At 42.6% G+C, this 25,096-nt stretch overlaps 1 protein-coding gene across 6 annotated transcripts in view; it reads left to right on the top strand.

Moving 5' to 3' along the window:
• The window catches only part of APLF (aprataxin and PNKP like factor), a 102,877-nt gene extending 80,071 nt beyond the window's left edge, over nt 1–22,806 (top strand). For 3 of the 6 annotated variants that reach the window (XM_059720051.1, XM_059720055.1, XM_059720058.1), the window contains 3 exons: nt 10,466–10,512; nt 11,906–11,947; nt 19,653–22,806. In XM_059720051.1, coding sequence (XP_059576034.1) covers nt 10,466–10,512; nt 11,906–11,947; nt 19,653–19,858 — 295 coding nt within the window. In that variant the 3' untranslated portion in view covers nt 19,859–22,806. Of the gene's footprint in view, nt 1–193; nt 263–608; nt 677–10,465; nt 10,513–11,905; nt 11,949–19,652 lie in introns of those variants that run through there. The other 3 variants (XR_009458046.1, XR_009458053.1, XR_009458052.1) reach the window with 2 other exon arrangements.
• Nucleotides 22,807–25,096: the final 2,290 nt, after the last annotated feature.

The following is a 25,096-nucleotide window of genomic DNA, read 5'->3' on the forward strand; positions in this document are numbered from 1 at the left end:
AGTGTTTTTTCTGGAGTCCATTTTTTTTAGTCAAAGCAGTCTAGTTTAGAAAAAAAGATGCACTTTAACAATGTGCAGTGTCTCATACAGGAAAATTTCTACTATAAGTTATGGTGCACTTAATTTGTTCTGGAAATAACCTCTATGAAGATCTTATTTCCTATCAACAGCTCAACTTTTCTCTTTTGCATAGTTTAACACATGGCTACTGGGAGGCAGAGTGGTCTGTAAAAGTGGCAGCTTGAATATGTATGATGACAAGGTATGGCCCATTTGGAAAAACAATAACAAATATGAATTTTTTCAAATTCATTTAGTCTAAATGTAAACATATAATAATGTAAATTGATGCTTGCTATATTTTTCAGTAATTGAGCAAGCATAAATAAGTCTTTTATTAGATAGCAGCATGTTATTGAGAACTGCCAGTAACAAAAATTATATGCAGTTAGCAGAATGCACTAATTCAGCTCTCTTAAATGTTATTGGTAATTATCTCTGCTGCTCTGTCAGTGGTAATGATTCCTGTGTTTTGTGTGACAAATCATTTTCTTTCAGACATTTGTGGATTTCATTTTCCATCTATATATTTCTAATCTCGAATTTAGGACATTTGGATCCAATCCTCTTCAGTGTTTTGGAAGTCAGTCATACTTTGCATACAATTTTAATTCAGGTGAATATCACTGAGGGCTTCAGACTTTGAAAACTTTATATTTTGGGATAACAGTACCCATAGAATCACAAATCAGCAGGGTGTTTATTCTGTCTGCACATCATTTGTTCAATTCAAATAAGTTCTTTTACTAGAGAGTAACTACACATTCCTTTTTTTTTTTCTCTGAACAGTACACAAACTTAAATTAGTTGAATAGCTGGGACTTGCACAGTTCTTATAGCAAGACTGCCATTTGCAGACTATATTAAAACTTCCACTAATAAGTGCAATTGTGTTTCGTAAGTAATAAGGATTAATTAAATATGTGGATTCACTAGTGAGTAGTGGGTTTCAGTTGTCTTAAAAAAAAAAATTAAATCTTAGAGGTATGACCTAAGTCACTTTCATTGAATATTGTTTAAAAATATGTGAAGTATATCTCTGCTGTAAGCTGCTTCTGCTGGGAACTAATTCATACTGAAGCTGTCTTGACAAGCAGTCCTAACAGAAACCTTGACAAAATAGTTGAGCCCAAGATGGAAATGGAAAGAATTTATGAGAATGAGTTGGAACTTTTTAGGGTCAGCTCAGTAACAAATGTAAACGTTGGCAGGAAAAAGCAGACAATTCATTGTACATAAATGAGCTGGATTTCAAGTTCTCAAGAATAAGAGAACGTAATGCTTGAAGGTTGTAAAGAACTTGAGTTTAATACATTTTTAAACATTAGATATTTCATCAGTACCTGAATCATAAAACTGATTTAAAAAATATTGCCAGTTCATGCTGGAGTCTAATAAAATGTTGATCTTAGTTTTTACTTTCACAGTTTCTAATTTTTTGATTTAAGACTGTGGTAATAAAATAAGGAAATTATCCTGTTCCCAATAGCATCATACTGCATAGATGAAAGTTTTGAGAGTGACCTTCTTCTCTGGAGACTGCAGTTTGAAAGAATCCACGTAATATTTTCATCTGCTTGCTAGACTCTTATGTACTTCCTCCTGTCTTCAGAGTGCTCTCATTTGTAGTGTTAGGGTGCAAGGGTTAGAAATAGTACTCTTTGGGGTTTTTGGAGGAATGTGGTGCGTTTTGCATGTACTGTGTGGAGCATAGCTCTACTGGAATGGAAATAATGTTCTGTTTGGTTTCTCTGTAAATGAAAGGGTAAATGATTCCCTTGCGTTCATATTCCTGAAGCAGGGCCTGAAGCAGTTCATCCAATAATAATATTTAGATAAGCCAATTATCTCATTTAATGTATTGTGTTATTCCATTTTGGTACCTGCTTTTCTGTCAAGTTTACCTGGATTTACTGGTTTGTTTGTGTGGGTTTTTTTAAGTTTACAGGAGCAACTGCAGTATAAGGGCTGAAGAGTCTTTTCCTTGGCAATAGCTATAATACTTAAAATAATTACTTTTCAATATAAAGGGACATGTTCCTTCCATAGACTTCCATTGATGATATTCAAATCCTGTACCTGATTATGCAAGTATTAATATTTACTCAAATCAAAGATGCCCTCTCTTCCCCTCCCCCCCATAATTAGATTCCACACAAGGAAAAAAAAATAATTTGGTGTTATTTTTAAAAACAGACCTACTGACAAAAACTATAGTAATACTGGTAAGTCATAAATTAAACATTAGCTGCAATTCAGTTAAAACCTTAAAAACTAGTCACTTTCGCATGCATATTCACTCTCTCATTCTTCATTGTTCTCATCTTTTTCCTTTTCTCACAAAACATTGTCTTTAGTTCTTTCCATGGGATTGGATATATAGTACTTCTTGAAGCCTTTAATAATGGATTCTTAAGATAACCTTCCCTAAAAAACATCTAACTTCATTGACAAAGCAGTGTTATGGTTGGCTTGTTAATCTTCCTACCAGATGTAAGTAAGCATGTGCTTCCTTGCCAAGAGCCACTCTGAGTACTGACACTGTAAACAGTCCTGAAAGAGCTTATTCACTATCTCATCCATTGGAGATGAGATGTCATATCAGCAGGTATGACTACAAGGTTACAATTCATTGAATTCATTTTTGCTTTCACATGTGGCATTAAATGCCCTCTGAAAGAATCTAAAGCTAACATTCCTCCTTTCTTTAGGAGTGTCCCAGGTCTCCATTTCCACATAATGTCTAACCAGTTCACTTGATATCCATCCTTGTTCCTGGCACCAAACCACTACTCTCAGTGGCATCTTTTCTTTCAACAATGTTCTGCGTTTCAAAATCACATAAGGTGGCAGTTTGTTCCATCTGTCAATACTACTAACATCACTGTAATCCGCAACTTTTTCATTTCCTGTATTTCTCATAATTATGGATTTTTCACCTTTCTCATGGGTGGTGACATTGCTCAGCATGTCAAAATAGACTGGAGTCTCATCAGCATTACCTATCTGGCCCAGCAGGTAATCGTGAGTTCTGCATAGCCCAATCATGTACCACTGGAATATTCAGCTGCAGGATGATGCTAACTTTTTTCTGCAAGGCTAAGCCACTACGTCTTATTGTTCGGACACACTGCCCAATGCTTGCTTACCTGAAGAGGAATGTTCAGTTCCTTCGTTATTTTTCTTACACCTTGACTTGAAGCACTTCATGGATGGGCTGGTATTACCTCCTTTCCCTTTTCTTGAACATACTTGAGAACTTGCTTATCGATTTCAGGAAAGTGACCTTTTTTTGGATCCCCAAACATTTTCCTTTTAATTGTGCTCATTGATGCACATTTGCTTCAGTAACATTATACTTCCTTCCTGCCTCACTATGTATAAATAATGTTGAAAAAAACATATAACCTTCATTTTAAAGTTTGTGTCATAGCTTTGCCTCATTCCTCTTCGTATCTTCATATTTGTACTGCTGCTTTCTCTTTTTTTTCTACATGGTCTGTCACCGCTCACCCCACAGAATTTACTATGCATTTTTATGGTTTTAAATTTCGGCCAGTCAATGGTGATCAGGACATTTAATCTGGTGTGTTCCCTGCTACTCTGCCGGGTGCTCCCCTGCCATCTTCCTTCTTCGCTGGGTGCCTTGCTGCCAATTGCCTCATCACTGTCAGGTGCCTTGTCATATGCTGGTCCCCTCACTGCTGCTGCCTGGACCTTTGCTGTGATCCCTCAGTGGCATGTTCATGCTGGGTCCCTTGTCACGTGCTGGATCCCTCATGTTCTGAGTCCTTTGTCACTGCTGCCAGGTCCCTCGCCACTGCATGCTGGGTGCCTTGCCTCATCCTGGGTCCCTTGCTGCTACTTCTGGGAGCCTTCCATGTGCTGGATCCCTTGTTGCCACTGCTTGAAGTCTCATTGCATGCTGGATCCCTCTGTACGGCTGCCTGGAGCTTCACCATGCATTGGGTCCCTTGCCACATGCTGGGTCGCTTGTAACTGCAGTCAGGTCCCTCCCTGCAGTATGCAAGGTGCCTGGCTTGCCCCTTTGGGTCCCTCCTTCCTGAGTGCAGGTGAGCCCTTTCAGGGTCCCAGTCCCCCTTTGCTGTGTGCTGGCTGTGGGCCCTTCTTGCTCTGTGCTGGCCAGCTTCTGTGGGGTCCCTCCCTCCTGCATGTCTGACCACCTCTCCCCACAGCATGCTGGGTGCCTGGCAAGCAAGTGATCAAGTTGCTCCCAACTGCTGCTTGGCTGGTGGGTGCTGAGGCAACTCAGCATTTGCTGACCAGATTCCTTGTACACAACTCAAAATGACCTCGCAGGCACTGGCCGGACCAGGCACCATCCCCGTAATTCTGGGTTTCTGGCCAGCCCGTGCTGAGTCACTTTGAGCTGCTGCAGGTAGAAGGGGAGCCCTGGCACCCTCTGCTGGTTGTCCATGTGTTAGTGCTGCCTTCTCACTGACCTTGCTGTTCCCTGTGCATTTTCTGGTTTCCAGTAAGTCGTCTGTGATTTATAAGACATAGCTTGATTTCTCTCCTCTTCCCACCCCCTCCCCCAGGCCCCCTCATGTTGAATGGGAGAAATAGCCTCCTCTTATAATAAAGTAAATACGGTATTTTGTTTGGTATATTTCAGTATATTACTTTGTTAATAATAGGGGTCTCAAAGATATGGCCCAGAGGGGGCTGGGTAAGTGAGAGTGGAGCTTGCTGCCAGATTCATGCCATGGAGCCCTGTTGGGGATGTGTTTGGGGAGAAGGGGTTAAGCAATACTGTTATCCCCATATTGCCATTGCAAGGTCCGGATTTAATAGAGGAGGCTTCTCACAGGAATGACCCAGGTGAGTTTGATATCCCAGCATATAAAATGAACTCTATTTCAGTGAAATATAGTGGCTGTTAATAATACCACCCCCAAAAAATCCTTACTAGTAATTTGACATCTTGTATATGAGCAGCTATTAAAGTTAGAGGGGTATTTTGCCCAGTAAAGGCTATTGATCAATAATGGGACAAAGTAAACCTGAAACTCTTGCCCTGTGCTATAAAAGAAGTGACAACTAATCATCAGTACACATCAGAGTAATAACTTATTCCTGGAAGTATGGAAACAGACTTGGGGTCTTGAATAAATATAAGTACCTTTTTTTGCTCTTTTTAACTGTACTAAGAATACTAAATACCAACTTGTCTGGAGTTTTCTTCTTAAGTGTCATGAAGGTTCAGCCCCCACACTCTTGGGATCCAGTGCAAAACATGAACTTAAAGTTATTTTAAAAAATTATGCAATTCTGAGGCTAACTCGAAATGTCCTTCTTCAATTTTTACTTGGCTCTCATACAGGCAAACTCACTGAAACTGGGAATTTGATAGAGTACATATTGAGGAAGAGTATAAAATTTAAAATTCAAATTTTAAACTATGGAACAAAATTGGAGTGAGTAAATGCAATGTGATTGTGGATCTTTGGGCTCTGAAATTTCCCCAATTGTCGTTGTTGTCTTTGCCAGTATTCTGAATGGAGCCAAAGGTCAGATTGTGAAAATGTTCTTTTTATTCTGGAAGTATGCCCATTTCAGAGAGATTTCTGGGGGGGAATGGGTTATCCTGTCTGCTGTAGCAGAACAAAGTGTCTAGCAGCTATTCACAAGACCAAAGTTTATTCCTTAAGAAATACTTTCAGCTTTTCTTCTATCTTGAGGTTGCGCTGCTTAGTACAAACAATGAGTTCTAAAGCTACTGAACACTTTTTGTATATCTGGCTTGAATAAAATATCCATAATTCAGACAATCTGTGTCTTGAATAACTGAAGTGAGATTATTATTCTCTTGCATCTTGAAATAAAAATCTAAGCAAGAAGTTTTGAAAGAGCTGAGCCTTGCCAATTCCAGCTGAAATCAATGAGAGAGTGGATACTCAGCACCCACACATCCAGTTTTGAAGCCGTTGCACATTGACCTAAAAACCCATTATAGTTTTAAATACCTAGTAAAATTGAAAACATTTCATTTTCTGTCCCTTGAGGAAAAAGATGCATTCAGTTCCTAATACTAAACTGTTGAAAAAAGTCCCCCCAAAATAAAGATTTGTCAAATGTTCTTAAATATAGCAAAAAAGTTTGTTTAAAAAAATGACTCATTTTAAAATTGACCTGATTAATTCTGTTGCAAAATCTCATGTGTATGCATCTAAAAGCATAATTATATGAGCACTATTTAACTTAGTTTCCTTCATATGCTGCTAAAAATGCAATGTGATACCATATTTGGTTTTAAGATGAAGTTTCCCCCCTAGCACTGGGGTGGGATGCAGGAGTGGAAAGCCCCTCATTTTAGAAAAAAGTATGGGGGGAGAGGATGGAGGTGGCTGCTGTGGCTCAGGCTCCAGCCCTTACTTGGGGTTGGGGCTGTAGTTGCAACTGCCACCTGCCCCTCTCCCCTGCTACAGCTGCCCCCTGACATCTTCCCCTTGCAGCCTCTTGCCCACTAATTTTCCTCCTATCATGCAGCCTCTGCTCTTGTGCTGGCCCCTCTCCCTTCCCTCCTTATCTTTGCTCTGTGCCAGCACAGCTCTGTCTGTGCTGAATTCTAGGGCACTGAGCAAGGGCCCAACCCAGCCCCATAGTAGCTCACAGCCTGCACAGCTGCTTTAGGGGCTGGGCTGGGGCCACATTTAGTGTCCCAGGCTAGAATGAGGATGAAGCCTACTGTTTCTGAGCAAGGGTACAGGAGGTGCAGTGGTTAGAGGGGAGGGGAAGAGGGGGATTAAAGGGGAAGGGGGGGAGGCTGTGGTGGGGGGCAGAGGTAGTAATGGGGTAGGCACAAGCAGGGGGCAAGTTGTTTGACCTGCCCCTATGCAGACATGGTGGGGAGGGGAGGGATGAATTAAAGATAGCCCTCCAATAATTTTATACTACACATAGAAAATTGTAACATGTATACATGTATTGGGGATCATCTTAGATGCAGGTAAATATGGTAGCAAAAACCACATAAACTATTTTGTAACAAGCACCTCACAAAACTATTCTACAATTCAGACACCATAGGGCTGTGAAAGTCTTTTCTAAAGGCAGATTAACAACTGTGCTCCATTGTCCCAGTACAATATAATCCCTAGAAAGGGGTGAGATGATCTCTAGTGGAACAGAATGCCTAGATGAGCTTTTCACTATGGAGATCTGGCAACCCAAGAATATTAAGTTTTGTGCTTTTATGGCCTTGGAGGAAGCATTGGGCTTTGTTTGTTTTTTCTTCCAGAGGAGAAAAATTATTATACAGTAAATGTGATGTGAAATCTTGAAACCTGTACATTTTATTATGAAAGGTTAAAATTAGGGCTGTGCGAAGGTTCAGGTGCTGATTCAATTCAAAGGAGATTCGGCCTGTTTTGGCGGCTGAATCTCTGAATCCGAATTGAATCAGGAGACCAATGGAAAGGTCTGAATCGATTCAGAAAAGATTCAGAAGGCATTGGCGCTTTGGTCAGTCCCTTATTGCTGCAGCAGAGAGATGGACTTGGACTCCATGCTGGTAAGTAGGGGGCAGGGGAGGGGGGACTGGAGGAAGGGGTAGGGGTTCCATGGGGAAACCCCCGCCCAGTCCCATCCCCTGCCTGCTTGCCCAGCCTTCCCCCCCATGGCTGCCCTGCCTGCCCCAGCTCCTGACTCTTTAACAAACAAAAACAAAATCCCGTACTCACCAGCTGCTGCAGCAGCCTCAGGACTTCCGGGGCTCATGGCAGAGCCCTCCACGCAGCATGGGGCAGTACAGATCTTGCTCCTCCACCTGGCAAGAGCTGGTGACTGATGAGTTGGGGGCTGTTTTTTTTTTTTTTTTTTTTTTTTAAGAGCTGAGAGAGCGGGTGGGGCAGCCATTGAGAGCAGGTGGGAGTGGGGCTGATTCGGAGATTTGGCTGCAGCTGAATCTCTGAATCGAATTCGGCCAAATCGATTTGGGACTGTGATTTGAATCACTGAATCGAATCACAGTCCCCCGAATTGGCTGAATCCGGAGCGAATACTAGCCACTTTGCACAGGCCTAGTTAAAATGTGTCCTTCAAATTTGTGGCACAAAGATTAGATCCAAAGACCATTGAAGCTGCATTAATAATACCTTAAATGAAGAGGTAAAGAATGATCAAATGATTTTATTTAAACTTTTTGCAAATTCATCACGGGCTTAGTAGTTTGAGAATATTTATGAATAAAACTTCGGAAACTTTTTAGATTTAGACTGTAATAAATGCCTAGCATTAACCATAACCTTTTATTGTTTGTTTATCTTAAAAAATACACCTTTTGAGTGAAAGCGGTAATATTTGCTGTATACTAGTTCACACGTTATCTCCTTTACCCTGGAAGCTGGATAGCTCTTCATACTCTCTGGCTTCATGTCATTTTAATTCTGCTAATATAGGTGCATGCTGTTGAATTGCAGCCAAAAGTTGGACATCCTGCAGGTTTTCAAGATCTTTACATACATTTTTGCAAGGATTCCTTTGACTGGTGGAGTTTTATGATACCTGCTGTACACATTCCATTTGTGAGAGACTATCACTACTTATTTTTTTTTTATTGCTGCCTAGTCATTAATGTTGAATAATCAGTCCTCTGATTTTAGTAGGCTTAGTGATGGACAGTGGTTTGTGTGATAGAAAGAAATAAAAACTGAAAAAAGGCTTCCCCCAGTAGAGTGGGAAAATCTTTCTAATCTACTTTTATATTGCTAAATAGCAAACTGATCATTTTCTACATTACTTTGATCTATGTAATTCGTGCGCTATTTTTCTTCTTTACATCAGCATTTATTTGGGAATTGAAAACTATGCTACACCAAAAAGTCTAAGAGCACTGCTATGCAACTGCACTTCTAAACAAAATGTTCTTTAAGTTGTTTTGATGTTTTAAATTTCAGTCCTATGAGGTACTGAGAATTCAGGTCCTATTCAGCAGAGTATTTTAGCATAAGCACGGTCCTGCTTACTTACAGGTATTTGTTTGTAGTGATAGGCTTTTTCTGCTTTATGTGCTCATTCATTGACTTACAATCCTGTTGACTTTTAGAGGGCGATAGTTTGGGAGGCAAAACAAAGAAACTCTCTCTACCAGCAACTGTTTTTTTTTTTAATTTTTTTTTTTATTTGTAAAATAGCTAATTTGTGTAGAAATATTTAAATATAGTAAGCAATAGAACCATGTAATGTCCCTATGTTTTATAGGGAAGTATTTTTGTTGTAGTTTGCAGGCTTACCTTCCAGAAAATTAGTACAGAGCTATGAACAGTGGCTTTTGAAGTTGACTCCTTGTTGAGTGGCATGTTTTTCTGTCCCATTCAAAAAGTAATCACATGGGCTGTCAAACTCTTCAAAACAGGAATAACCTCTCCTGAAAAAAAGGCGGACAAGCTGATAAGAGACGGACGGTCATCAGTTAGAGCACTGCTCTACTAGTCTGGAGACTTGAGTTCAGTTCCTTGCTCTGCTATAAGCTTAGTGGCATTTTGAGCAAGTCACGTTATATTTCTGTGCCAAAGAGTGCGTACATGCACACTAACTTTCTGACAGTTAAACCGACTTAAGTTTTTCTAAGTCAACTTAACTGTCAGAGCATACACCCTTATGTGGACCTGGGTCAACTTAAATGCAGTGCAAGATAATACACCTCTGAGATGTATTATTTTGCATTGTGAGCTAAGTCAGCTTAACTAATGCAAGATGGCTGCCATCCTGTCCAGATGCTGTACATGTGTATGCTCTAACTTGGCTTATCTTCAGTCATTGTAGTTGTCAGCTTATTTTAAGTTGACTTAGTATGTGTGTATGCACCCAAAGTTCCTGTGTAGAAAGTGGTCACAATAGTATCTCCCCGCTTCACAGCTGAGGACACCAAGAAAGCATACATTAAAAAGGAGAGTGGGGGGCTGGGAGACATGGTGGTGATGTGGGCTCAGCTATCTGCTCCCTGCTTTCCACTGGCACACTGCCAAAACCAGCAGCCCATGTTGGGCCAGGGCCAAGAGAAGCAAAGCCCTCCAGTTCTGTGGGTCACATCTGGCCTGTGGCCTGTACGTTGCTGATCCTTGCCTTAAAGTATTATAGATATATAGTTATTTTAGTGCTGATTATGGAAAGCCACAGACAGTTTTATGTAGCTTGTTTCAGGAGAAAAAAAATATTTGTCTGTTTGTGGGAAGTTTCTTTTTACTGTTTTACTGAGGGAACTGAGCAACTTGAATTTACTTGAATTTACAGAGTGACTTGAATTTACAGATGATAAATTTTTAAATTTCACTCAGTTCGTCTGTGGTTTTATGACTTTCTGTTGTGGCAAGTACTTCTGGACTGATGAAACATGGAGTGTAGTGACAGGCATTATTTTATTGTACTGTTTTTTTCTTTGCAGGAAGAATCCACAGCACAAGATTGAATACAAGCATACTGCTCCTCCAGGTAATCTTTACTGTTCAAAACATTTAAAAATAAAAACAATGATATATATCTGTGAGCTAGTATGAAACAGTTTCAGCTTCTTTAATGGACTTGCAGACAGGAAGTTACAAATGAAACTTCAAAACATTGCTGTTCCTAATACTGAAGTTGCCTGCAGCTATAAACTGTAAAGGTGTTTGTTTTTCTGTTTTATTTTGGACTTATTAAACTATTCCAGGTGTCTTTTACTTCAAATGCTAATATAATACTGTCTGAATGCATAGCAGACAAACTACAACACCAAGCAGAGGTGATCACCAGGGATCCGGGTTTTCTGTTTCCCATGGAAAAACAGGGAAAAAATTAGATTTTTCATTTTAATGGAGAAACGCATGGATTTTGCACTTCTGCAAAGAGCGCTCTGTAGGTTGGCAAAGTTCCAACCTCTAAGAGGCACGGGAGAGCAGGAGGAGGGTGGTCAGGCAGGGAGTGCCATGTGCATGTATGCCTACAGAGCAGCTACTGCAAGTAAGTCTGGCAGGGGGAGAGAAGAGAGATTGAGGCTCCCATAGGGAGGGAGAGAGTGAGTTGGGCAGGGCTGGGACTGCATGGGGCTTGGGATCTGGGGCTGGAACGCATGGCTCCAGGGCCCTGGTGGGGAGTGGGACTACTTGTCTGTGGGTTAGTGGGGCTGGCTCCTGGGTGCTGTTGCATGCACTTCTGGGGGGGGGGGAGATGCCTGCTGTGGGCTTGGGCTCCCTGCCCTGCTGCCCTCCCCCCAGGTCCTCTGTAGCATAGGGGCTGGGACTGGGCATGGTAGGGCAGATTGGGGGCAGGAGGGGATGCTCCCTGCTACTGCAAGCTCTGTACCACCCTGGAGAAATGCTCCCTGCCCACCTGGCAGCAGTAGGGGTGGCGGCGCACAATTATGTCCCTCACTACTGCTGGGCAAGCATGGGATGGTATTCTGGGTCTTGCAGCGCTGCCAATGAGCTTCTCTGCCTGGTCCCGCTTTGCTGCCACACTGGCTTCTGCCCGCTGTGCTGCGGATGCTCTATTGGGAGGGCAGCAGGGCGGGGGCCCACCCCCACCCAACACCAACACACAGATCTGGGGGGCACGGATCCTCCCTGGGAGTGCACTTATGTGTGTTTGGCACCAGGAAGACTTAAAATCAAAGTTGCTAAAGGTGTTTTTTAAAGAATTTGTATTTCAGGAAGTGGTCAGCAGTCTATTTTTATTTTATTTATTTTTTTATTCTAGATGTGTCTGTTCATGAATATAATGTCTTACAAGAATACCACACAACTTCTTTAAATGTGGAAAAGTACTTTTTATATTTTAGCAGTTTGATTAACACTTCAGATTTCTTTGAATTATACTGTTTCTCTGATGACAGCAATTATTTCTTTAGGAACCGAAACAAGAACAACCCACCAAAAAACTCATAGGAAAGGTCAGTATTTTCATAATTTTCTGTAAAGACCTAACAGTTACTATCAGGGATTTATTCTCATCATGTGTGCAGAAGGTAAAGCAGGTTAAATTTTAGGTGGTTCTAGCTAGCAATGCTGAAAATACTGGAGTGCTCAAACTGTGCAAAGGGCACTATTTTTTCTGTATGTGCTCTATTTAAATATAGTTAAGTTGAGTCTTTTCCCCAAATTAACAGACCTAGATTTTCTCTGAAAGCTAAAGCTTTGTTTTTACTTGTATTTTTGTGAAAGTTTAGAGAGAGACATTAGGCTCCTGCCACAGGTTACATATATTACGCAGTTAACATACAGACAGTCCCTGCTTAGCGCTCCTAATTGGCTCTGGAAAAACTGAGCGCTAGGTGAAACAGAGTTAAACAGAACCCATTTCCCCATAGGATTTAATGTAAATAAAGATAATTGGTTCCGCACCACCTGCCGACCCAGACCTCTCACTCCTGCAGCCCCACCCTGGGCCCTGCTGATCCTGGCCCTGTGCTCCTGGCAGCCCTGGCCGGGCTGCTCCCAGCAAGGCACTACATGGGCTCTGCCAGGGAAGGCATCAGCTCCTCCCAGCCTCATTGTTCCCCTGCCGTGATGGCGACTGCCGGCCCGCACCTGCTGGCCACCAGTGCACTTGTGCATGGCCCCAGCTGCCCTGCCTATGGGGCCTGAGATGGGGCTCTGGTATGGAGTAGGCAGTGGGGCCACCCACGCCCTGCTTTGCGCAGTGGGGGCTCCCTCCTGGGCACCCGGCACAGGGACAAGCCACCACTGCCAGATCACTGCAGGCTCAGGGGCAGAGGAGCTCTGTGGGTTCGGCTTGCACTGGCTCCTGCTGGCCCAGACCCCATGCTCATGCCCCCCATCCATCCCTTTTTGCTGCTGCCACCGCTCCTCCCTGCCCACTGGTCACTCCAACACCATGTGCCAAAGCAGACCTTGCGCTCCCAGGCCCTGCCGGCCTGGGCTCCAAACTCATGGCCCCCCCCACCCTCCCCTTCTTGCTGCTACTGCTCCTCCCCACCTGCTCTAGCACCACGTGCCAGAGTGGACCTCAGGCTCCTGCCACCCCTCCCTGGGCTTCCGCAGGCTGCCACTCGCCACTTCCCTTGCCGCCGCCGCTGTTTCTCCCCACATCCGTGCTGAATGTTATAGTGAAACACGCTCAGTGCTGAGCGAAACTAGGTAGGTATTTTAAATGAGCATTATAACGAAACCACAGTAAGCGAAACCGCTCTAGGCGAGGGTTGCCTGTATTATTTGCACAATAAATTTAGACCAGCCACATGTACAAGTAAGGTTGGCCACACATGCAAAGTAATTATCACATCATAAAAATGTCCACCTAGCTAGAAAAAGAGCCAACCAGCTACAAAGTTAGTCTTTGAAAATGTGTAACAATTTACAGCTTTAATTTGAACATGTGGCAGGTCCCTAAATGGTTTAAACTAATTCTATAATATTGCTACAGCTCATAAGAACATAAAGTGAATCAATATTTAAGCCATGGCTGATGTAAAGATTGTGGCTAAAACACTGGTGAATATCTTTTGCATTACATCAAAGGGTATTATCAACACAATGAGTTTTGTGCTCATGTGTCAATGACGTTTTTTTCTTGATCTTAGTTTACTGTCTGGATTACTGATACCTGAGAAGAAATTCTGATTTTTAAGTTCCCTGAAATCAGAATAATATACCCTCTGCAGCACTGGTTTTTTGTTTTTTGGGTATTTTTTTTAATTTGGAAGGTTAACAGTCTGTTGAAAAATGACCACTAAAAATTGATAGATTTTGTTTTCAAAAGGTTGGTCTCTTCGTTTTAACCAAAGTTGCTAACCAAGTGGTATGAAACATTTATGGTCATCTTAAAAAGTTATGGTCAAGTGTGCTTTGTCATATGTATAAAAAAAAAACAAAACAAAAAAAACGGCAAACAGCTTTCATGTACTTGCTTCATTAATTGTTATAATTCTGAAGCATTGTAAGAGAAGGTGTGTACTAGGGTAATTATTTCTAGATGTTGCTATAAGAACATTATTAAAATGTAGGCTTATAACAATGCCTGGTTGTTTGAAACAATGAGTAATGGTGGTACATTAAAAAAAAGTAGATTGGAATAAAAGACTAAGTCTGACTTTACAAAAGAATCTGCGAGTGAACCCTTACACCCACATAATATGTGATCTTTTAAAAAGCAAGTTGAAAAGAAGTGGTAAAGTTGGTAAGGATGGAGTGACGTGTTCTTGCTGATTAGATAGCAAAGGATAATGAAAAATAAACCACGTAGAGAGGACCAAGGAGTGAATGGAAGACTAGTGAGTTGGCTGGTTTTCACACAGAGGAGAGATCAAATAAGCAGTATAGGAAGAGATGATTAAAGGAAGCAGATGATGCCATGCCCTTGAGATTAAACTTATTCTACAGTGGATGCACAAATGAAGTTATTAGAAGTTGTCTGTCCCCTGCTTATACATTGTGATATCACATATTGTTACTTCTATTTTATCACTAATGCTTCTGATGTGCTTTGCCACTGCCAGTGATAGCCTATTCCGCTAGTGCAGTATTGATAGATGTTTTGCATCTTTACAGAATCCTATTTAAATCTCTCTGACCAGTCCTTATGGAGCCAATTGCAAGATTGTGGCCAAAGGGCATTATGTTGTGCTTAATGCTTCTGGTTTTATTCTGATACTTGCATGTATGTGAAACTCCAGTTTTGTTTTTATAACTGCATGCTTACTTTCCAAACCTTTGCGAAACAAGTGCTGTATATACTTTAAGATGAGGTCCCCACCAAATCAGCATGGGGGTAAACGCCTCTCAGAGCTGTTGCTTTTGAAAATCTAGCAATGTGTGGACCCTGCTCACTTCCAGTGACCTTAGCAGCTCACTAGTTTCATGATGCTTCTTTTCTATAGGGCTCATGCATCTTGCATTGAAATAGTTATGTATTACCATGCTCAATTCTGGAATCTTTACTTGGTCAACAAATCTTAGGGAAATGAGAAGGCATTTCCCAGAGAACTGCTCAGTTTAGTGTTTAGCAGAGTACAGAATATATTCCAAACATCGGTGGGTTAATATTTTACCACTCTAACAAGTGCATAAATCTTCCAAGTTTAAAACATGCTGGTTTCCTTGTGGCAGGAGGGAAGTAAACCTAAGGACATCATAGGTCATGTGCTTGATATGTAAAAATATGAGCCACTTAAACCTGGAATGTATCCCAAAAATTTCCCAAAACTTTAATTGGTGGCCCAGCACATGTTAATATGGCAAACATGGTCAAGTAAAAACAAAAAGGGAGGCAAGGAGTCGCCTTCTGGGTATTTTAAAAATGCCAAGACTAGCTTTACTTGCAGAGCCACACATGAAATTCCAGTGAAGAGATCAGTACTGGGTAGGTACATGTCTGACTCCTCCCTAAGGTACATCTTCCCTGTTTGAATCCAGGTTTTACTGTGACTGACATTACAATCCTTTTTGCCCATAAGTACTGATATTGGAGCACCGCAGCTTAATGTTCAAATGCATGATTCTTTAATGCTAGTTGAACTAGGCTGTCAGATTGGGAGCAGTCTGTTTCAGAAGCACAGTTCCCCTTAATGGCTGAGAGTAGCTCTATTAAAGCTTCAAGATTTTTCAGAAAACATAGGGTAATTTTCCCCATCTAATTCCCCACCTTCCCCATTATGCATGCTTCCATTATCACCAAAATATTTTTTGTGGCTGTGATGGTGCACAATTTTTTATTTTTTTGCAGGCACATATCACTGCACTGTGGCCTAGATGTTGCTTTGTGAACAGTATGCTAAGGTTTCTAATATCAAAAGTAATGCCTTACATACTCATCCCACAGTACTATTTGTTTCTGTTGCATAAGTGTAGCATAGCTCAACTTTTGAAATGACATGCAATAAATGAAAATGTCAAATTTTTTTATGACCTGCACAGCTGCAGAAATGCAGTTCAGATAATATCTACCCTATGAGAGCTGCAGTAAGTGGGGGGTGCCTACATGTGTGCATGTAGGTAAGTGACCAGCAAAGCATGATCACATATTGCAGGGCATTTGTATAAACCCAGTTATTACAAAACCTCAATTTACAGCTCCTGTGTACCGTAGACAGAAGGCACTTCAGTGCGAATAAACTCAACTTTTTTTCTTTGTGTGCAATATATGTCGATTTTCCTAGTTCTTACTCTAGGTCATTCAGACTACCATATTTATCTGACTCCATGGCAACTGAATTTTAGAAGACACCCTCCTCCCCCTGTAATTAGATTCTATACATGGAAAATTTTATAAATTTGTTTTAATTTCCCATATTGCAGGTTTATTAAGTGACTCATATTTTTACATGTAATTATTGGATCACCTTAAGTTCATACCCCCAGTGCTGCAGTGGGGAAAACAGTTGCAGAGGGGTAGGTGGTGGTGGTGGGGGTCAAACAGCTTGACTCCTGTTCCTTGCTCACCTTGCTTCCTGCCCCCTTCCTCCCTCCCCCACATGCTTGCACTGCTGCCTGCCCTCCCAGGACCTGCTTCCTGCTTATTACCCCCCTGGTACCTGTCCCCCTGCTCTTTCCCCCCCACAACCTCTTTCCCTCCCCCTTCCCTCTCATTCCCCTGTGTCTTCCTTCCTCCCCCCCCCCCCCCCTCCACTAGTATTGGTGGTTCTCTGTGCCTGTTCTTCTGGTTTGTGTGGTTGTTTCTGAGAGTCAAAGTTTGTAAAAGGTTAGAATCCGCAAGTTCACATTTGGAACATCCTACTGGGCTACAAGTACTATATCCTACAGACAGATGGGGTTTTATTAACCTTTATTACCAGCTGCTTGGCACAGCTGCAGTGTTATGTAGAGCAACATCTGACATTTCCATATAAATATATTTGAACTAGCAAGAATAGAAGGGAACTGACTAGTTAACGTTTTGGAATATTTAGTTCTTAACATCATAAGCCTAATTGCTACCCTAGGGAATGCAAATTGTTTAGTGACTACAGAGAGGAAATGGCCAGTGCTTGTAACTGTCACAACCCAAAGTTGTGATTTTTTTGTTTGTGTGTGTGCTTCGGCACTGCTAAATTATTTCCCGCCAAATTTGTCGCTTTCTTTGCACGGTAGAGCTCTCTGCTGCTAGAGAGAGCTCTGGTGCAACGGGGGATTTCCCGCCGAATTGCAGCTTCTTTGCAGTGTGCATCTCTTTTGCATCGTAGTGATACACGCTGTAAAGAAGTTCCCGCCATTTGTATTGGGGTCCGCGCCTTGTTATTGGCCGACTCCTAATTTAGGCACACGTGGCAGCTAGCGATTGGCTTGCTAGCCGTACAAAAGGCTTGTGTGGTTTCCGCGCAAGTTGGAGGACTCCACGAACACCGGAGGAGGGAGGAGAGAGAGAGATTCTGTGTGAAGATCTCCAAGCGCTGTGGACCCTCGCGGACCCGGCGCGCCTCCCCTAAGCAGGCAGAGAGAGGCAATAGAGCCGAGCCTACGGAGCTTTCGCTTCTCGCCTCTCCCTGTCGCCGAGCGCAATCCTAGACGTATCCCTTTCCTGTAATTTCGGACCCTGCGGAGCCTAGCAAACTCCGGGGAAAACTTATCGGACCCACGGAGCCTGAATAACTCCGGGGAGATTTTCTAACCCAACTTAACTGGACCTGCGGAGCTTCAGCAACTCCGGGGAATAGAAACCGGACCAAGCCCAATTTTCGAACCCATGGAGTCTTAACAGCTCCGGGGGCCTGGGAACCGAATAACAAAACCCACGGAGCCTAGCAAACTCCGCGGGAGCAACTGAGTTTGTCAGAGTCCTCCAACGAGGGTTCAAGCGGGAACTGTGCCTGGAAACTTATCCAGCCTACACCGATACCATCTTTGGGTGTAAGTAAACAATCTTTTCAATCAACCGTTACACCTCTGTGACTAATTCTAACTCACGCGCCCAAGCCGTTTCGCGGTTTTCTCCCACCCCGCGTGTCCGGGCTGACGGCCACAGCCCACGTGCACCGGAGACGGGTCCAGTACGACCCCGGTTCACCTCCGGCTTGCCCATGGCGGCCAGAATGGGATCGGAATCACTGCTGCGCATGGCGACGAGGGCAGGATCGGGGCCCGGCCTGCACAGTAACATTTATCTAAGGGCAAATGTATGAGGATAAGCAAATGAAATCAGTGGGTTGATAACATCACTGGCTTGCTTTTAGCACTGCCTTGTCAGTTGTTTTTAGATATCCATTTTAAAACTACGTGGATGGTGTGGCTACCAACTGTATGGAATTTTCTTACATACTTTTTTTATATCTACTTCCATGAGGAAACTATCAAGTTTCCAAAAATAACTTTTTTCACTGGGATATGTTATAGCTTTTTTTTTTTTTCATTTCCTTGGTGTAAACACATCTTCAATACAGGACCCTCAGAATCATTTTATAAATGTGGTATCATAGAAGAGGCTATCTTGTTAGAACCGCCTCCTTAAAAATCTGCCTTAGAAATCATGAGATTTAGTTAACTTTACATATTGGGGGCAGGTGGGAATCACCTGTGCCATTCTCTCCTGGAGTCTAAAATCTCTAAGCAATAAAAATTGAAGGCTATTAGAATGAATTTGTCTGGGATATAATTGCTAACCTGTAATTTAACTTGCAGATGATCTTAGGGCAGAAAGTTTTTTGCTGAATTCGCCAATTGTGCCAGTTAAAGGATACCTAATGTTGGAGGTGGAGCTTGCTTTTTTTTTCAGAAGCACCTGATTTAAGTTAATAGGTGTTGCTGATACTTAAGACTCTTGAAAAAGTGCATCCAACGAGAAGAGATGTGATCCTTTTTGCAGCGGGAAAGGGGGTGGAAAGGAAGGAAACCAATTATGTTCTTTGTCTCCATTTTTCTTTTACTTCCCTTTCTTCCCTTCAGGGTCATCTTGCTCCCATTTTTTTTTCTTCCTTTGTCATCTACCACTACTGTATCCTCCCTTCCTCCTTTCTTCCCTCCCTTTTTGGTTTGAAAATTAAGGATTTTATTTTTTGCCTCTTTGTTCTATAATGAATCATCAGCACCATAGGCACCGTAATCTGTGAGAATTACTATTTACCAGTCAATTTTATGGGGGTTCCACAATGCTTTAATATTGGCAACAAAAGTAAATGTTGACGTGATTTAGTTGTTTCTTTTGGGTGTGATGTTAGACAATGAAACAACAAGCAAAACAATAATTTCCATCCCAGACTGAAGGGTATATGTAAGCATGTGATTCTTTTAGAGGTACATGAAGCAAAATTAACGTCCAAAGAAATATAGCCTTCTTGGATTATAGTTTTGGTTTTGCCAGTGATTGCTGTGAGATTTTCAGATAATTTAGTTAACTTTCATGTGCCACAACTGGCTTGTCAGATAAACAGAAATAACATGTAATAAATAAAACTAATGAGAAGCTTGACTAATATTTGTAGGTGCTATGAGATCCTTGAATGAGAATTATGGTCAATATTAAGCGCCAAAATCATTTAAATAACTTGATGCATGGTTTTGTTACAGTGTAATGTATATGGAGAAAAATGAAATTTAATTTAAGCACAATTAACTGCAGAGAGCAAGCATTAGGGTATTTTTGTTAGTCTGTTTTGTCCTTTGTTTTTCAAGTCTAAGTCTACTCCCACTACATTTTGACCTGTACAGGAAAAAGTGTTTTGGAGGAAGACAGTGACAACGATGGTGAACCAAATAAATATGACCTGAATGACAGCTTTATAGATGATGAGGAGGAAGACTTTGACCCTACTGATGAAGATTCTGATTGGGAACCAGATTCTGAAGACAAAGATAATGAAGATGTTAACACTCTTTTGAAAGAAGCACAACAATTTGTTAAAACCAAAAAGTAACTGCCCAAATAATGGAAAGGACTTGCTGCTTCCACGTTTACATGATGAATAGAGGAGGAGGAAAACTGCTTTGAAAACTAATTTTCCCATCCTTGATACACTACCTTTACTAATGGAATAAACAAACGGAGTAATAGCTTTCTTTCCTTTTGTACACATTGTTTGCTTTGGCTTTTTATAAGGTGAAATCAGATCATAGACTGAGATTATATTGTGTGTTTACTGAAGTAAAACATTTTGAGAAGGAATTCTCCCTTCTGATACTTTCCCAACTCTCTTATAGCTCATTGTCAGAGGGAAAACTTTAAATGTGGGATTATAGCACGTACCATTTCTCATTAATAACTGCTGTGCTCAAAATTAAAAGGATTATGGACCTTTAGGGAGGTTTATTGGTGTCTAAAGTGTAATAAGTTATATGCTGAATGAAGGTAACACTGCAGAAACTTTGTTATGGCAAATCACTTAGTTCATAAATCACTAGGGATCCTAAATGTTAAACCAACTTTTTAACCTGTTAGCCAACTATACTATAGTGCCATTTTAAGTTTTACCAGGCTTCTGTTTATTAATTTCTTTGACCCTTCAGTGTAAATTGATAATGTTTGCAAATTTCTTGAAGAAATAGTTTTTTAAATATAAATTGAATTTTCAATTATTTCTCAAGAGCAATTGCTGGATGTTATTAATGGTGTACTTATTAAAGTACATCTTATTTTACATATTTATAGTACATTTTTCTAATCGGAGCACATTATGATGGTTTTGACAAGTTTATGTTCAAACAGCTATGTTATGTTAATGGATAGCTTTACACAGAGAACTGATTTAGATTTTTGATGGACATAGTATAGGTAGAGCTCGTAGCTATGTCTATAGCTAAGGCTTCCAAGTACTTTCCATTAGAAGACCTTGTCCTCAGTATGCTTGTATAACCTTTTCTAACTTTGTTTTTTCAAGGTGAAATTGGTGTGTGTCCCAAGTCAACCTTTCTTTAAAAAGAAGTGCAGGCAAAATGGTTTTTGAAGTTGAAAATCTAACATTTCTTTGCTGTGCAGCAGGGACATGCAATTTGGTGGGAGAACATCACTGGTATTAGGGATGTGCCTTTTGCTGCCCCTATGAAATCCACCCAAATGTTCTTGAATAATGACCTTCCAAATGCTATTTTGCACAGGTTCTCTGGCTTGCTTAGAGTTTGGTAACTAATTTTTCTAATGTGTGCTGATCATGCTACCTTCATCCCTCACAGTTCCTATGCGTGTACCTTGGTCCCTGAGACTCAGAAAGACCTGCTTTTATCCTTGGGGCAGGACTTTCTCTGCATTTTTTCCGCCCATGCATCACAAGAAGGGTATTCATCACAAGATAGGAACAAAAATAGTCTCTTGTGCTCTCAATAATCCCCATGCTTATGCCCAGGCAGAAAGGGGAAAAAAGATGTAACCTGACTGAAATGCAGAGAGGAGAGGAGAGGCATAATCATGCTGGGGAAGGACCAGTGTGGGAGGGCAGCTTGATCCTACAGTGTTGGATTCTTGATGGGGCTGTTCTTCCAGTTTCTTTTCATACTACATGCACCTGTGACCATGCAGTCATGCAGTTGAGGACTGTTGTAATAAATGTTCATAAGAAGATCCAAAGGTGGCTTCCATTTTGTGTGTTTGATTTGCACTCGTAAGTCTTTTCAATCTTTAAAAAAAAAACTGTGCTGGTTTATATTTTGATTAAGAATACAACCCAGTGGCATGTAGAGCAGTACCCAGAAGGTAAGTCTGTGTAGGGGAAGGGTGGGGTGGGGAGGGCAGATCGATGCCTCCACAGTGAGGGAGGTAGTGGGGCAGGGGGTAGGGTGAATGGGGCCCTGGGGCCAGGGTGGGTCGTGGCACAGAGCCATGGGAGGCTTGTCCAAGGGCACGGGGGCGGGGTAGGGCTCCCCACTGTTATATGCACCTCCGGGAAAGGTATGGGGGGCATGTGTTCTCTGTCCCATGCCCCGGCCCTGGGGCCCCATTCACCCCTACCACTCATTGTGGGAGGGGGGTGTTTCGATTTTCGCCTCACCACACCTTCCCCTCCACAGATTTACCTGCTGGGCACTGCTCTACATGCTGCCGGGCTATGTTTTGGTAGGGTTGCCATATTTCAAATTTTAAAAACGAGGGCACCTGTGTGAGTTAGGGGGGTTATTAATGATGGGGGGCAGTGATTATGCCCGTGTCCTTCCCCTGCCCCTCTCTCCCAAGCCACAGCGCCCCCCCCCTCCCCCCAGCCTTGATGCTGCCCCTTACTCTTGACTCACAGTACCCCACATTCTGCCAGGGCATGTGCCCCCCCCCCCCCCCCCGGCTCCCAACCCTACACACACACACACCCACAGCCCCCTACACCTGCACAAATTCCCACCCCCCATACACCGTTACATCCACCGCAACCATATAAAATACATGCATAATTTTGAGTTTTTAGCTGTGTGGTTAAGATCACGATTAATTGCAACTAATTTTTTAATCGCACATCTAATTGTGATCAGTTTTTTTTAATCATTTGACAACCCTAATTTTCATGCCTGTAAAAGTACTAAGGGGTTTGTATAAACAACACTCAGAGAACGAGTTAAAATAATTTGGTTAATGTCTAAATCTGTATTGATCTGCCTTTGGGAACAATGTAATGTTTATGCAACCACTGCATTGAAGATTTGCCTCAAAAGCTTTACACAGTCAAGCTATAAATGCTTGTGATGATGGGAAGCCATTCTGTATTTTGAGAGAACATGGGAATAATTGGTTTACTGTCTATTAGACTTGTTTCACATAAAAATGGTTTGTCATTTGACATTTTTTTCCCCAGGTTTTGATTATATCTGTGGCCTTAGCAACCTTCAGCAAGCTGAAGCATTCTTTCCAGCAGTGTCATGCACATTAAAATTTTCTCTGAAAAGAAAAGTTGTTTTGTTTCATCCTTGATGGTTGCCAGGGTCATGCACATAATCACAGAACAAATCTTGATATCATTTGTAGTTTTTCATAATGTTTTGGATTGAGTTACTAAATATCACCTCTCCTTCTACATTGAAAACATGATGTATGCTGAGTAATGGCACAATGCAGAAGACACAACTGTCATCAAGAGCCCTTGCATCTGTAAGCTATTTCTCTATCCCTCTTTTAAAGGCAAAGTATGTTTTCTGTGATTCTATACTGAAAGTGATAGATTTGTTAATTTTAGAGTCAACATGGATCATAGCTGTTTTTATCACAGTTTGTGTCTTCCTATGAGCCATGTTGGTAAGGTGGTTTTCTCATGGTAATATTTGCTCATTGTTAATGTAACAGGATTTTGACTGGCCATCTAGGGTACATTACATACAGACATTCAGGAAGGTTGCATGGGGGGGCCAGCAGAAAGGAGGGGTTAGGTTGCATTAAAAATGGCCACCCAATTTAATTTAGTTTGCCTATGTGTGAATCTTACACTTAGATCTCTAATTAGATGGATCTAAGTGTGAACTATTCAGAAGTTCAGGACAGTTAGATCACTTTAAAAATGGCTGACCAGATCTAAATTTAAGCGTACCTTAGAGATTATCTAACTTGGATTGAGTCCAGCAAGACAGATGTAACTGAACATTACAGTTCCTATTGCAGCCCCTGGGGCTGGGAAAGCCCACCAACTGGCCATGGTTTTGCAGCTGCAGTTTCTCTACTACCCCCTTCCCCCCCAGCACTAGGCTATTTTAAGCATCCCCCCCCCCCCGGCTGCCAGTTTCTGCCCCCACTAGATGGAAAACTCCCTCTCACCCCACTGTGGACCAACCAGTTTCCACCACCCCGCAAGCCTGGAAGCCACTCCCTGTTCTAATTTTACTGGCATTCACCAATGCCAGGAGCTGAAGGAAGGGTGGGGGAGCTATGGGCAGAATGGGAGGGAGTTGTTTGTCTGAGGGTGGGGAGTTGGGGGGCTAAAGATAGCACCTGTTCCTGGTGGAAGGGAGAGCAGTCCTCCAAATCCCCTCATAGACTCTCATGAGTCCCCCTGATGCCACTAGCACCTATGGATCCTTCTTGCTCCCAGATTCCACCCGTAGACCCCTCCTGCCCCGCTGATTCTATCATCCCCCTTTGCCAACTTAACTTAGATTGGGTGGCCATTTTTAACTCAATCTAGCTTCCCCAAATATCTATACATGCCCCTAGAGGTCAATTGCTCCTTATCTCATTAGCAGAGATCTTGGTTTTCTCTGTTTAAAAATTACAAATTCTCTGATACAACACCCAAAATCCATGATTAAAATGAAACGCCACTATATATCTAGAATATATAGATAGATATCAATTGAACACAATTTTTTATTGATATATTTGCAATGTTAAAGTAATTTGGAAGCCTACCAGTGCCTCAATCACTATAATAAATTCTAAATATCTTTAAATTTTGGTATTTGATTTTGGGTTTTCTTTATCATGGAAACTCAGAGTTCTCCCTGTCCCCTTCAGTGACCAGGATGCAGGTTCAGGCTCCTCACTCCCCACCCACAGCCCCCTGGGCCCTGCTGGTGCTCTTTACTCCCCAACCACAGCCCTACTGGAGGGGGAGTCTCCAGCTGCCACAGCTACAGGGCCAGGGACTTGTGTCCACAGCTCCCTGCCCCCTGAAGCAGGGCCCAAGCCCCAGCTGTTGCCCTCAAGAGGCAGTAGCTGCTGTAGCCTGAGTGGGGAGCAGAGCACAGAGCCCAGCTCCCCTTCCCCAACAGGCGGCATGGCTGGAGTGGAGCCTGTTGCGTGTGTGTGGGTGTCGGCTGCCTGCTGCAGGCTTGGGGCTTCCCAAATTGCTGCCTTCACCTGGGCCCTCTGTAGCCCAGCGGGTGGGGTCCAGCGAAGCAGGGCAGAGTGGGGCTGGGCAGGGAAGCAAGTTGCCCCCTGCCTGCCTGGCAGCAGCGAGGGGCACAACTCTATGCTGCTGCCCCCACTGCTGCTGGGTGGGCAGGGGGCATTTTGCCACAGTAGTGCGGAGCTTACAGCAGCTCAGAGCTTCCCTGCCAGGTCCTGCTCTGCCCTGCTGCACCAGGTCTCACCTGCTGGGCTGTGGAAGCCCCAGGGGGAGGGCAGGGAGCCTGAAGCCACAGTGGGCAGCCCACACCCACCCTGCGCCCAGATCTGGAGGGCACGTGCCCCCCATGCCCTCCCCAGGAGTGTGCACAGTGGTGGGGTGCCAGCCCTACTCCCTCTGCTCCCT

This window comes from Alligator mississippiensis, chromosome 1 (assembly GCF_030867095.1).
Source record: "Alligator mississippiensis isolate rAllMis1 chromosome 1, rAllMis1, whole genome shotgun sequence".
NCBI lineage: Eukaryota > Metazoa > Chordata > Crocodylia > Alligatoridae > Alligator > Alligator mississippiensis.